The 15,598-nt window shown below is 39.8% G+C and overlaps 1 protein-coding gene across 1 annotated transcript in view; it reads right to left on the bottom strand.

Annotated features, from left to right (window-relative positions):
* The window catches only part of NME7 (NME/NM23 family member 7), a gene marked incomplete at its 5' end in the record, with an annotated part of 59,358 nt that extends 44,636 nt beyond the window's left edge, over positions 1-14,722 (bottom strand). The window contains 3 exons of the mRNA XM_010078904.1: positions 8,142-8,247; positions 12,003-12,210; positions 14,672-14,722. Of these exons, the coding sequence (XP_010077206.1) occupies positions 8,142-8,247; positions 12,003-12,210; positions 14,672-14,722 (365 nt within the window). The remainder of the gene's footprint in view (positions 1-8,141; positions 8,248-12,002; positions 12,211-14,671) is intronic.
* Positions 14,723-15,598: the final 876 nt, after the last annotated feature.

Here is a 15,598-nt window from a genome sequence, read left to right as displayed (position 1 = left end):
GACATGGTACACATATTGGGTTCTCACCAGCATTGAGCAAAACCAGTTACTGAAAAAAACCCCTAGACTAAGTGTGTCCCACACTGTGACCACTGACTGTGCTTATGATATGTCACTATTCCAACCGTTTCTCTGCAGACTTTTCACTGATACCCTTCCAGTTCTTCTCTATTTTGTATTTGTGAATTTATTTTCCCTCCTCCATGGTAATGCTATGCAGTTATTTATATCCAGTTTCATCTTCTTCATGTTACTTCACTTCTGCAGTTCATCAGAAATGTTCTGAATTCTAATCACATCCTCCAAAACTGCAGCAGGTGCTTGGTACCATCTGCAAAAACTGCAAGCATGCTCAGTTCTTCCCCATGCGAGTCATTAATGACAATATTGTCAAGAACTGGCCCAACAATGGGTGATGAGATTTTACCTGTAAAGCCCTTTTAATTTGATGTGTTCATGTCCAGTCCAACGCTCACGAAAACACTTAAAGCTATGCAGACGCCTATGCTGACGCCTATGCTGCACAGATCTAAACATATGCATTACTTTAACAAAGGAAAATGTTGATTTCCTAACAGCAAGGGACTTTGACGAAGGCACCGATATTCAAGTGAATTAGACTATCTGGCTCAGTTTTACCTTCCTTTATGGGAGGAATGCTTAGAGAATTCAGAGATCAATAAAGCATGTTTTCCTTCAAAAAAGATATGCTGGTAAATGTGCATCATATCACTACTACCTACGTGGTTTAAATGAAATTATAGACCCTTGATTAGTCAGTTTCCTTGGTATGAAAGACATTTCATTAGCCTGAAATTCCCCAGACCACTCTTAGAATTCACTTTTCTCTAACCCTTTAAGAATGAATATCCCAAAATGCAGTACTAAAACACTCATTCCTAATGTTTTTTTTTTTTTTAAATTAACACCATCATCCCAGCACAGAGATGATTTTCAGCAACAGGAGCACCACTAATATCAGTCAACTGAATACTATCAGGAAACCCTCTTTCCAGTAGTAGGAGGATACTTATGAGCTTCAGTAAGGACTGTCTGTGCCATGTGACCTGTTTTTTATCTCTGAAGTATACCTCCTTCTCTTCCTTCCAGTCTCAAACTGTCAGAAAGGATTTCCAGATTCAGTTCACCTCCTCCTCTACCTTCCTCTACCTTAATCAATTCAAATGTAAAATATATTTTCCATACTTCAAAAAAATAAATGCCACTTCCCCACTAGCCACTGAAATCCAAAGTCAGTCTAAGCTGGGAAGCCAATGCCAAATTGCTAAAACTTTATGCAGGAAATAATCAAGAAACAACATACGCTTGGTTTCAAAAACAAACATCCCAAGCAAGGAATATCCATCATTAAAACTACAGCAAAGAATTTAAACCACAGGTGGAAGTGGATGGACTACTGTTTTCATGAAAGACAAATTTTTTTCTAAAAAACACTGACAAAGCAGTAAAGTAGGTTGCTTTTATTTTAATCACTTTTTCCTACATACTCTAAAGAGAACAAAAACAAACAAACAAAAACCCATGACCACCAAACATTTCAAGATCCTATATATAATCTATTAAAGGAAAACATAAGAAATAAAGTGCATTTAATTTTGCATAAATACATCTTCCGCCTGGGCAAATCCACCTGCAAAAAAACTCCTTCATCTGAAAGCGTAATGCTTTTCACATGACTGGAGCACTGAGATTGCCGTGTTATATGTGGGCATATCCAGAGGTCACATCTCAAACGATCCACTGTACTTCTTTGAAGCATCTGCAGAGATTTGTGTTCATCCTACTTTTTCTTCCATTTACAGATTTTATCTTCAAATAGTTCCTTTCAGATTTCTAATTGTTAAATGTATCAAGATGCCCCTTTGTACTCAACCTTGCAGACAAGTTACAAAGAAAAGTTCAGAAGACATAATTTCAGAGTACTTATGGGAAAACTGCCTTCCTCATTTTTTCTCAAGTATGAGAAAACAGCTTTCTGAAAACCTTGTTCTACTCCTAAATTTACTGAAAACCAAAATAAGGAGTTACTCAAACTTATGTCTAAAAAACCAGGGTGAAAAAAAAAAATTGGATTCCAGACTTTACAATTTCTAAAAATCTTATCTAATTAATACAAATCATCATCATAAAAAACAACGATACAGATACCTAGTCCTGAGAATGGTGACAGATTTGCACCTCTTCTATCCCATCCTCTTTTCCAGCTTATTTCTTTTCCTAAATACATGAAACTATACTTAGCACACTACAGAGGTCAATCGGACATTTTCACAGTGATGCCTTTTCTCTTTCCAAGAGAAACAAGTATATTGCATGTCAGAAACAGCTCTTCAGTTGTTTTCAGTCAGACAAAAAAATCTACTAAAATTTTAGTCCTTCTCTCCCCACTCTCTTGTAAAGTAGCTTCATTTGAGATCCTACATAAGTAAAACCTTTTTCTGTACCTACTTGAGACCGAACTACTGCCCTTGGTATTCTTTTTGTCAAAGTTAGGTTTGTCTCTGCTTGGAACTACTGCCTCAATTAAAATTTTTCTAAGTCTTCACATAAATAAGGAAATATGATTCTTATGGTTACTTGTCATGCAGCATTTTGTTGATCAATATAAAGGTCTATGAATTTCTAAAGCAGTCCAGTAGGTATTAAGCTAAGATAGGGGAGCTCTGTAAGATTTATCATCTACCCAGAACAGGTCTAAAACCACATTTCCACAGAATATCTTTCCGACATGGGAAGAACCCACACCTGGCTCCTTTTGTTTTCTATGAGACTTAAATTTTAGTTGAAGAATAATGTGGAAGACAGCACTGTAATTATTATTATTTTTATTACAAAAGAGGGACCAGGGTTTAACTTATCAGCAACATTAGAACAAAATCTCAAGCTTAACACATACTAGGAGAGCAAACTTGTCTGGGTAGCCAGTGAGCCCTCTAGGAGCCCTCAAGACCACAGATGCTTCCTTACCTCCAGGCAGGGCTTTCAGTTTGCATCAGGTCCAATGAATTCCTGACTAGCAGTTCTGCTTTTCAAGTTCATGGCACAGTTCTAGCCCCAGATTTGGTTTTGACAAAACTGTGAATTCAGGAGAGCCCATGTCTCAGCTTGGGAGTGCGGAAAAGGAAGGCAGGATTTCACCTCTCGAGCTCTGTGCCGTAACCTAATTACAAAATGTGAAATATAACAAACTTCTGACCTCAGCCTTTATAGCCTGATCATCATTACTTTCATCATTTTTTCCCTGATTGTTTTTCAAAGGAATTAAGTAAAAGCCACATCAAAGATGCTTTAAACCAGTCATGAAATACCAAATTCTAATTCCTGCAGCAAACATGACTAAACTGTTACACATAAATACATTAAAGTTAATCCCACCCAGTGATCTACAAGGTGCTATTTCTGCCAACGAAACAGTCGAGTCATATCTGTCCTCTGGGCATTAAACTGAAGTTCATCCATTTTGGTGCATTTACAATTTTGGTTTCTGAGCACTACTGTTAATACCTCCAGATGGGGAGGACATGAGGGGAATTACAGAAAGATAATGTCTAAATGATTGCAACTGTGACGTTGTATCTGAATTATCAGAATCTCCAAGCACAAGAAGCAGCAAGTGGGTTACAGAACACAAGATCCACACTAAAACTCTACAATTATTAAACAATTGAGCCTTACAACCCTAATCAACACACTGAGGAGCTGTGCTTACTAGTTACCATCCTCCTCTACTGACAACTGGTCTCAAAAGAGAAGGAGGAAGGTAAAAGACACTGAAAAGCATGGCAGACTCCAGAGGGGTCAAACCACATCGTGTCTCACCGACACATCCCTGGTCAGAACAAGTCTGCACAGAGTAGCATCAGGTTGCTTTTGCGTTCTTTAAGCTCCTGATAATGAGGAACTGGACAGCTCTTGCAAATCCTCTTCAGGGTTAAAATACAGCCATCTCATCATTGCCAACTTTCCAGATAGCCACTAGAGACTGGGCTAAAGCTGTCTAGTCCAGAGCACTAGGCTGTGTTGCCTTCAATGGCCTTCCCAGCTGTTTTCCCATCTGTGATCCTCCACAGAAGACATTACACTGACACCAGACTGACAAAATAGCTACTGCCTTACTTCTTTAAGAGGTGTGTATGATACATGTTCCTAGAGGGCCAGTGATACCACCCCTCCAGCATTGCCAGCACCCTAGACAGCTGAAGTTAAACTTTGCATAACTCCCCTGACACCCTTTATCAGGCCTCAGGGTTCCTCTAGAGCCTGGCAGACACTTTTGGTACTGTCCCTTACAGGACTTATCATGTGTGTGAGCGCTGCGCCAGGTCCTGCTGCAGGTGGTCGGGGGGCTGCTGCTGAGGCTGCCTAGCAACAGATGTTTCTGTATGCCTGTCAGGAGAGGGTCAGCAAGGCCAGAGATAAAACCAGCAGTGATTTTCCACTGCTTTGTCACTGGATAGGAACTCTATAAACCCTCTACGGTAATCAAAGTCAGTTTCTAAGAAAGGACTCTGCCCGAGAATTAACCAGTGTAAACTAGAGATTAGATCCAGCCTTTTGACAGCAAGGTAAACTTGCTGAAAAGCTTCCTAGCTTACAGCTGTGGTTAAAGCAAACCATCTTGCAGGATAAAAAAAGGGAAGATTTTTCCTTCTAAGAATCCGTTATGAAAGGGACTCTGGAGGAGAAAGAAACACTAGGAAAAGGACTGGAAAGGAAAATTCAAATCACAAATTCCATCAAATGTTTCTCCATAAATAAAGACTAAAGCTCTGTATAAGCTCAAGCATGTAAGTGAAACTTCACGCAATTGTACATGTGTAATGAGGAGATTATATTCATGGTAATTAGATAATCAAGTTCAAAGCCTCAGCAGCACAAGGGAAATGGCAAAAAGGTTTATTTTTAGATACTTGATACTGAAAATTTTTGGAGCCCAAATCAAATCTGCAATGCATAAGAGGCTCTGCTGCTTTGACCCACATAAATTCCTTTCCAGGCCTCTGCCAAACCACCTTCTCACACTGACAGACACAGAGGATTTCCTTTTCTCTCCAGCTGCTGTGTTTCCATTTACACTCTCCCCATCAGAAACAGCAGGATGGACAGCCACAGCTAGAAGCACTGTTGCTAAGGGTAAATTCTTTATTTTAAGACCATGCAGTCTCCTACATGCAATTTTGCCAAAAGGGCAGCTCACTAGTTGCTATAGCACCTACTTTGACTGAGATACAGGAGATGTTGCTGGCATAACCAGACTGTCTCAGGTTATCACTGAATATCGTTGCTAACAGTTGTGTTAAAAGAGAGATGAGATGAGATGAGATGAGATGAGATGAGATGAGATGAGATGAGATGAGCAGGGTCTCCCTGCTCTGTCACAAATCGCGACGCCCTTCCTTTCTCAAACTTTCTGCCTACAAAATGCACAACCCCATGGGGCCAACCTGCTCCACTACTGTGTCTCTGCTCTCTAATTCCTAAAGCCAGGCTTCTCCCTTCTTGTCTGCCTATTTCAGACAAGCAGCTGGGAGTTCTCCTGAGCAGATTGTTTGGTCCCCCTTAAACCCTTCAGCACAATATTCCCTGATTCCAAAGCAGTCCGCACAGAGAAGGAGGAATGGTGGCATTTCCACAGAGACAGTCTGCCACTGGATACACAGCATGCTCAAAATTTAAAGAGCTTTAACATTTATAGGAGGTAAAGGCTATGTGCCTTCAACTTCAAAATGGGCTGTTTAGTTATGAGAGAGTAATCTCAGAATTTAGACTTCTGAAAACTGTTGCAAAGCTAGCGCACAGCTCTCTGTTGTACATGGTCCTTCCAACTGTGATGATGCAAAGTGCTTCATAAGAAGACCAAAAGAGGTGCCACTCAGTGATACCTCTGTTGTTACTCACAAAAATAGGCTGAATGAGAATATGAGAAAGACAAAGCAAGACAGAAGAGGACAGGCTAAGAAACCCAAATCCTCACCCCTGTGACACTCCCAGCCCACTGGGCTGATGTCAGAGAGTTCCTGCAGCCCTTGTGAGTAAGCATTCATCTTGCCTCCTGCTGCAGACTGGTACCAGTCCAGTCACAATATGAAGGCACACCGGTGGTGTCAGCAAAAGAGGGAGGCCACGGCCCAGCTACAGTGGCTCTTCCCTTCCCTAAGCCAAATTTCCTGTCAGAAGCCAAATTTCCTGTCAGAAGCCAAATTTCTGGAAAGTTTTACAAGACCACCTCAGTCTTATAATCTCTTTAAGAGCTGCAGCACCTGTGGCTTTTGAAACATCCAAAGTAACAAGAGAATAGGCAGAAACAACGGAGTTTAGTAAGGTAGAAGTATAGCAGTCCCTGAACTATATCATTCTTGATATTAATTTAGAATTGATAAAACGCTTTGCTGACTTAGAAAATTCAGTTTTTATTTCTTCGTTCTGTTGAGGGTAGTAATCAAAGCTGTATGGATGGAGAACGTTCACAAAAAGCACACTTTGTCTTTCAAATTTTAGTTGCCGTTTGGCAGCTGTGGTCTGCCTTTCCAGCCCTCTGTAGTGTGAGAAAAAGGACTATAGAGTAGATACTATGGTCAGCTTTAGTCCAGTCTTTCTAGTAGTCACATTGCAAAGCTGGGTATGCACTTACATTTTCTGTTTGTCTATACCCCTACCTCTTTCTCTCTCACTACCCCCACCTTCCCCAGACACTCATACTCCCAGAAGGGACTGCAAACAGGGCCAGAATTTGTCCTTTAGTGATTCAGAAAAATTCTGAGAAGTTCAAGAGAAAAAAAAGTAAGTAACAGACAGGGCATCATGAAATCTACAGAAATGAAGACAATTAAAAGTAGGAAGGGACAACTTGAGCTCACTAAGAGAGAGTCTGAGCCCCAAGATGTAATATAAGTTATACCTTAAGTATAGTTATAAGTTATACCTCATAAGTATAAGAAAGCACAGCCCAAGCCATCCCCTTTGCTATTTTCACAATCAAATTAAGGATCCTAACAATCCCATCATGGAAAAGTTTATCCTCTGCAAACATTTAGCTAGGTAAGATCATAGTCCCAACAGCTGCCCATATTTCTGTAAAGGGAACATCACTCTGTCTTTGCTGCACGGCAGACTTATCAGTAGCAGATACCTCAAAGAGATAACAGGCATATTATCAGCAGTGAGCGCGAGACTCTTTCTTGTGAAAGCCTTTTTTTTTTCCAGCAAGCTCTCCAGACATCTCACTTGAGGTGTGAAAGGCCTGGAAACTGCTACGGCCACTTCCGCTGTTTCCATTTCTGCTATCCACAGAGAAGTGATTAAAATGCTGCAGTGTGCTCTGCATCTTACTAAGAAAAAATCTCAGTGCTCTCACATGGCAATATTATTCTGCACTGAAAAATACTGTTGCAGTGCCAGAGCCAAAATATTTTATTGTACTCACTGATCCTACACATAATCCTGTATCTAAGTACAGGATGCAAAAGTGAGATGATTTTTGCATGGTAACAGTTGGGTATTAAACATTTCCAATACTCATACAGTGAGCTCACAGGGCATTCTCCAGCACAGAAAGCATCATGGAGTCTGACAAATGCTTTAGGTCTTTGGCTCACTTCATGGAGTGAATAAGCCTCTTCTACTTTCCATCCCCACTGCATTCAGCAAAACAAGATTCATACCAGCACAGATCTCCCTTTGTGAATAGGTTTAACATAATGTGTTACTGAGTGAGCAGAGGGCCACACAATATGGCCAAGTGTCCTGACTTCACTCTGCCATGAGGATGTTACCCTTCAGCAGATGAGTGTAGTGCGCAGACAGGAGCAAGGACACTGTAAGCTGTCACAGTAAGATTCATCAAATCTCATGTATATTTTTATTGTATTTTTTTTCACCTCTCACTTCTTACTCTGAAATTAACAAGCATCCACATGGAAAGCACATGACCCACTCTTCATGGAACTGAACTGCAGAAATACTAAAGGTGTACGAAAGACAAGGTATTTGCATACTTTTGCATGTACTATGAAATATATCCTGTGCTCTTGCAGCCTCATTCTCCCAAAAAAGGGCATAGGAATGATCATGGATACAATGAAGGACACACTGTTTCCATCTCCACTACCTGCATTGCTTACCTTCATTAACTGCATGAGGCTTAATAATGCAACAAGTACAGTTCGTGAATTTTGCACTGTTGACTGGTCCGCGACCTCCACTGGAGGGAAAGAACAACTCCAGCTCCTGAAAACAATTGTAATTGAATACATTTTAGTTTGATCTAGCTGCATACATCAGCTTTCACCAAAAGTAACAACATCTGAAGTATCCATAGTCACAGAACGCAAAAGTTAATTATAGATTTTTGTGCTACAAATACTTTTCCCCTATAATATTCTCCCAAGTATATCTTTCCTTCTGTGGCACCATTCCTACAATCATAAAACCATTATTTGAATATTTCTTGCAATGTCCGTCTTTTCAATTCCACAATGCAATCCATTACTGTTCAGAGCATTCAAAATGCTGCTGCCACAATCATTTGGTAAAGGTGTTCCCAGCTTCCTGATTTCTCTCTCTTTCCTCAGTATCTTTCCCAAATCCACTCCCATATGTATATAATATATATCTTCCCTCTTATCACATAATCTTTTCCACTATATGAGCAAAAACGCAAATACCATCCATTTCTCAGTATGTTTTCTTTCCAGGTACAAAACTGACCTCCACCCCATTTATTTACAACTTTTTTTTTCCTTTTTTGTCATAAACAGCTAAACTTTGTCTAATATTGTTGACTCACTCCTCATGCCTTATTGACCCTATTTTTTCTTTTTTTAATCTTAGTGAATTGAAGCTGATGGACTCAATTGCTCTTATTTCTGGGATGAATCAAAAGAACCTCTTCGCCTCCAGCCACATCCTTTCTTCCCACCATCACTCTTCAGATATCATATAGCTTGGGTCTTAGACTATACATACTGGCACGAGCTTGACAGACAAGCTTCTTTCCTCAGGGATATTTTCTCTCTGTTGATTGCCAGCTTCACACTTTTTCCATACCAACTATTCACATACATGACACAACCTGCCAATAAACATTAGTCAAATGCTTGAAACACAGATTCCATTTCAGACCTATTGGTCAAATTCAGTAAGAGAATGGATGAATTTCTATTTAATAGAAATAATAATATCCTGGAGATACTACTACTGAATCCATCTGACTTTTTCCTGTATAACAGTAGCAGTGCCATTTCCTGGAATTGTGTCATTTAATTTACTAGCTCAATACAGATGGAATAGACTTTGCTATCTTCCAGTCTTTAGCTCATAGCACTCTGATGATTCCTGTGATCCTTACTTAAACAATTATACAAATCAAACTAATGGATCTTTCAATAGAAGGGAAAAGGTTTTTTTTTGTTTTTCTCCTAGCAAATGATCCACATTTTAAGTGGACGTATCTGAGACAAAAGGGTTCATTACCTACATCCTTCTACTGTTAAAATGCTGCATGTTCCGAAGTCCTTGTCCCACTCTGTTAACTAATGTTTACTCTAAAAGAAGCCAGGAAAATGCAGCAAAATATTTACAATGTTTAACAATTTGTCTTATCCATTAAAAATCATAAAAGGGAACTAAATAATGCTGAAGGACTAAGATAATGAAATGCCAAACTAAAACCAAGTGAAGCCTTAAAAAAAAAAATTATTTTCCTTTCCCTTTATTCCTGATGTAAACAAATTCCAAAATTTGGCCTGCAGAGAGACACCAGCTTAAAGTATACCAGAGACATGCTTTCACTTGTCATTTAGCCTCCAAAGGAACAATTCAGTCTTCTACTATAAGTGTTCAGTACATTCATTAGATGTGGCTGGGACTCTGGTTTTCCTTCAGAAGAGCTCATTTAGGTCCCTTTATCTTATTGTAGTCGACCGGCAGAGTTCTTAGTAATCAGCGCGAGGGGCTCTTTGCAGTCAGCGCGCGAAGTTCTTGGACACCACCCAGACGAGCCAATTATGATGAAAGTGTAAGCCATTTATTGTGTGTTGCGCACATGCTTTTATACAGAGCTCTTTCAGATTTGGCAGCTACTGATTGGATACAATAATTCAAAATTCTTAATAACAAAATCACTACTGGCTACTTTCAATCCTGGGAACGTAACCTTCGAAGCTATGTCAACACAACCTCTAAAATAACTTAGTTGTGCTAATAAATTTCTCTCAGTTTCTCCTTATCTTTCTCACGTCCTGTATAATTGCATGCCTCTGCACATCTGGTTGCTTTTCTTCTTTCTCAGGATCCTTATAATTACGAAGCCTAAAGTTAGTATCATAGTTAAAACTCTACTTCAGCACAAAGCGCCCCTACACTTATATTTATTTCTTTTCAGCAAAGCTTCTGCAAGGTGCAGCCAACTAGTTTCCATGGCAACTGCTATACAGCCATATAATACTGGGCCTACTAAATTAGAATAGGCACAGGAGTATTAAATTCACAATTTTGATTGATTTGTTGAAGACTGGTATCAGTAACACCATAAAAGATGCAGATACCTGCAAAAAATCAGTAAAATAATCCCAGAGTCATCAAAATACTACAGATGAATGGGGCCTTCAAACAGCATTTCAAAAATAATGAAATGTAAGAACAACAAACTTAAGCCAAAGCACATACATATGCACCTAATCAAAATTTTATGCTAATAGATACTCTTTCCTACACCCTTAGTTCAAAAGCTGGAACAGTTGTCATGGCAGTACACAGGAACAAAGAGAAGCTTTCACCCTTGTATATGAAGACGTAGCTATTTAACCAGAACTACAAAGACTTTTCTGACTAAAGTTCTCCTTTATCAGAAACGATCAATTTAATCCAAGCTCCTTCTGACTATGTACCATCTTCATCAAGTCTGCCAGCAGAAAATGTTCTTCAGGTCCAGCATATAATTTCTTGTCAAAACCACAGGCACACGTAGAGGATCCAGTAGCCCAGGCATGGTGCAGATAAGAAAGATGAATGCTTGCCCAGCAGAAAACCACCGCTTTGCAGTTAGCTTGCTAAGCTATACAGCCTAACAGCCAGCCAGAAGAAGAGGCCGACCAACTCTGCCCTCACCACCAGGATATAATCTCTACACGTATTTTCTAGCATACAGTACTTGTCAGCTTATTAGGTATTTTGGGGCAGGTCTCTCTCCAGCTGTGCTACTGCAGCTGTTCCAATTCAAATAGAGGAAAGACTAGGATCAAGGAAGCAACAGCTGGTATCTTTTCCCCACTGGTCTAGAGCTAAGATATCACAGCACAACACCAATCGATCATGAGGTAAACTTTATTCTTGCCATCATTTATCAGCATGTCTACCCCACAACAATGTGCACAAATAGTCACCTCAGTAGAAACGCTAGTAATATCTGTCACTCAGTCTCAGGGCTTTTTCTTAGCACTAAGGAAAGACACACTGCAAACCAAGCAAAAAAGAACCGAGGTCCTCAAAGCCAGGCCCACAGTATTACCTCTCAAAACACAAAGCAATACAACATTGCCTGTCTTCATAATTATTCATTCTGAATAATGACAACAGTTGGCTGCAGACAGAGGATTAGTGAGGACTGTGGAGAAGAACAGATAAGTGAAACACAGGAGGGCACAAACTGATATAATTGTTTAATCCCTTTCTTTTTATGACCAACATTAGTAGTCTATAGGTAGATTATGCAGACTATGCAATTAGTGTTTATGATGTACAGAAGACATTAAAAATGACCAGGCACGCTCTCCTGATCAAACTGCCCAAGGTTCCCCTTCTGTGACAGAGATAAACAAGATTTCTGTTTTCAAACAGTTTATGTTTCCATGCTAAAAAGGACCCATGAAGAATATCTAAACTAGTTCTGAACTCAAGTGGGTAAAAAAATGAGGAATTCCTGACTCAACTGTTACCAGATAAAGTAAAAACAAACCTCAGGCAACAAACAGTCAAAAACTTACTTGTGCAGCTGAAGCAACTGAATCTGGGCCATGAGCTGCATTTCTTAGGCCATCGTGTCCGAAGTTCGCTCTAATGCTGTCTGGTGCATCAGTCTGAGCCACTGCAGAGTTTGCTGGCCCCAGTAATGTTTTCCATTTACAAACTGCATCATCTCCTAAGATTTCCATAGCAACAATGGGACCACTTGTTATAAACTGGAGAAGCTCACTGCAAAATGGGAAGAGCACATGATGATCCATGCTACAAATTAAAAACAACAAAAAACATATGATCCAGTGGAGATGCCCAGAACTGAACTCTGAAAGGCCTTGAGCAACCTGATATAACTTTGAAGTTGTCTCTGATTTAAGGAGGCAGTTGGACTAGGTCATGTGCACACATTCCCTTATTATGGCTGTAGAAAAAGAACCAGACAATACAAACTCACTAAATCTACTGTGCAGTATATTAGATTTCAAAATAATTTTTAAAAGATCAGTACTGGCAACAGTGAAAGACAACCTGTCAACCATTTGTCTGACAGGAACAATTCCTAAGCATATCTCTTCTGCACAGCAGGATTTCAGGATCCTCACACATGTCCTGTGTGTACTCCCCACTGACACAACTTCAGCACTGCTGTCAGGATGGGTTGCTCCACTGCCCCATGGATCTCTCCCATGGATTTTGCCCAGACAAAATCCAAAGTGGGAGAGAAGGGAAAAGCAAGATTTGGAAAGTTTGTGGGGGAGAGGGGACTTAATCCCAAAGTAAGTTATCACATCCTGGCACAAGCAGAAGTCAACTATTTTAATGAGACGGATCTGAGTAAGGAGAAGAGATTGTCAGGAGCAGCCTGCCCCCTGTCCTGACCACCTCCAGTTACACAGAAAACAACCACTCAAAATTGGAAAAACGAATGTTCTACTTAAAAACAAAATAAAACACCATAACTATAATTCTATATCTTTATAAAACATGTATACCAACAAGCCTGATTTTTCACTGTGTAGTCTGAACAGAACCAACAAAGGGAAAAGTTGACTCAATGCTTTTTGTATTACTTTCTTAAAAAAAGAGCTTTACAGAATTATAACTGTGGATGTGTGTGCTTCTCCAACCACCTTCTTCCTAATGACCATTTATGCAATGAGCAGTAGGCAAGAAGAGAACTCCTACAAGTTCTTTGCTAAAGGATCGATATTAAAACTATGAAAAGTTACATTAACATAGAGAAACTAGACAGGGAAAAGCTATTAGGACTCAGGTTCTGTTGGTCAGAGAATGCTTGTTTAGGACACAGTTAAATGGCTTGGACATACATACACCCAAGAAAAATGCAATTTCTACAATACTGCTTACTATGCAGACTAATCCTTAATATTAAATAATTTTTTTAAAAAATTAATTATTTAATATGAAAAATATTCTTTTCCAAACAAGTAGAATTGCTATTTTTCCCTACTATTCACTAGACTTACATTGACTAGAGAACTTCCAAATTAAATCTGAATTTAAATACAAGTAATACAATGCTAAATATAAATGAGTCAGAGATTTTACATTTCACTGTCTTGAAGGTTCTTGTTTTCTTAGATTTGTAATGCTTTATAACTATTTGTTTCTAATTTAGAGAAAAATCCTATACAGAAAATGTAGCCAATAGGACTGTAGGATGGGAGACAGGCACTTCAGAGTGGACAAAAGCTATAGTTCCTCGGTTGATTACTATTAGTGTAGATAGACATCTGTGAAATAACACTACAGGCAAAATTATTGCTTATTGATCAACATATTCAAGTAGGCTTACTGAGCAAAGAAAAAGCAATTCTAAACCTTCCTCTGACCTCCAACTGGCCAGAATAGCCTGGGGCCATGTCTCTGTGAAGGGATTGAGTTTGGACCCACAATACACTAGTTGCTGTTGCAGGAGAGCAGCTGGCAGATCCTAATACTCAAGCACTTCATGACAGTACCAAAAACAGGTCTTTTGACCAAGTAAGTGCAAACCCAGGTTTCAACATGGCTGAAAAACACAAGGTAGAGCTTCACCTTCTTCCTAAAAGAGGTAGACTGCCAAATAATCCAGAGGGAGGAAAAGAAAGTTGTTTGTTTGGACTTTCAGGTAAAGTAGAAACGACACAATCTCTGGGTCACAAGCATCAATCCAGTCAATTATGGAAAGACTAAGGTTTTTCATGTCAGGTGGAGCAGTCTAGCATCATGGAAGTTTGGTGTTTTGTCCAAGAGTAGCAGTAAAGTAAACAACTACCCCATGCACTATCCTTTCAGTTACTTATGATTTGGGATACTTGCTACCAAATGAATTCTCACAGCTATGTGTTCCCCCCTAATTCTCATTACCTGCAAGCTCCACCCTGATCCTGAAGATGCTCCTTCCCTTGGCTTTGAAGTTTCAGATTGCTAGGAGCATTTTCACTTCTGAGAGACCAAAGACATTCCCCTGATATCATCAAGCTGTAAAGACTGTGAGTTGAAGCCTTGGATAACCAAAATAAGGGTCTGTCCCTGAAGGAAGGTGAACAGGGTGCATACTTTGCAAAGGGCTCCACTCAACTAAGACAAGTTCTGATTTTCCCATGGTCCTGCAGTACCAAATATGGTAAATGAATCCTGTGCATTCAATAAATAAGCTTAGTGCATGTCAAGCTGAAACTGATATACCTACTTGTAAAAAGGTTTTGATTGATGGTCTACGTAGAAATCAGCTGCTTCTTTTCTGGAAGAATAAAAAGATACAGACATAGCTATATAGAGATCGATATACACACATACACATATAAAACCTCCTGAAAACCACCAACTATCATTCATCAACATGTTTCTAAAGGTAATGTCTTCCCAAGCTGGACATGACCAATAGCAGAAACTACATTTAACTTCCTGTCATATTAATGTGGCTACAGGTGTAGCTTGCAGCTGACGACTCCTTATGCTCCTGCTCTGGGAGGGAGGTAATCACTGAAGCCTGTAGCATGGATTTTCAGGGTCGCTGATGGTCCCCCACATTCTCAGGTTGAGAAATAAATGCAGCAGAGTCACTTTCTTGCCTAGCCATTTACTGTTATGTTGTTTTCATCTTTCATCTCAGTTTGCGTGTGTATGTTGGTTAATGAAGATTGGCTTTAAAGCATAAATAAGCAATCTATTTGCTTCACTGGAACTTATTTCCTTATCAAGGCTAGTGTTTAATTACACTGGTGCACAACAGAATGTGGTATAACATGGTTTCTATTTAGTACCCTCAAATGTTACAAGTCATAGAGGCAGCACAGTGCCCTCCAGACTAAAACTTGCTTTCTCCCTCACTTTCCCACTCGAAAACCCAATTTGGTCTTGCACTTCCCTTTGAGGAACACAGCAGTTACCACACGCCGCTCTCCCGCAAAGCAAGGGAGTTTCTGTAACAAGGAGTGCGCACTACATTGCCAGGCAAATAAAGGCCACTAGGCATACACAGTATGTCTGTACCACAGCTGCTACTTAGCCTTTACTCAGAAACTGCAAGAAAAAATATACCTTTTTCAGACAGGGTGGTGGCCCTCTCCAAGCTCTACGTTGCCACAGCCACACTGCTAGCAGCACTCAGCTCAGC

Source organism: Pterocles gutturalis, unplaced genomic scaffold, assembly GCF_000699245.1.
Source record: "Pterocles gutturalis isolate BGI_N339 unplaced genomic scaffold, ASM69924v1 scaffold18258, whole genome shotgun sequence".
Lineage (NCBI taxonomy): Eukaryota > Metazoa > Chordata > Aves > Pterocliformes > Pteroclidae > Pterocles > Pterocles gutturalis.
The sequence above is the reverse complement of the archived record's forward strand: the minus strand, read 5'-3'. Positions and strand labels throughout refer to the sequence as shown.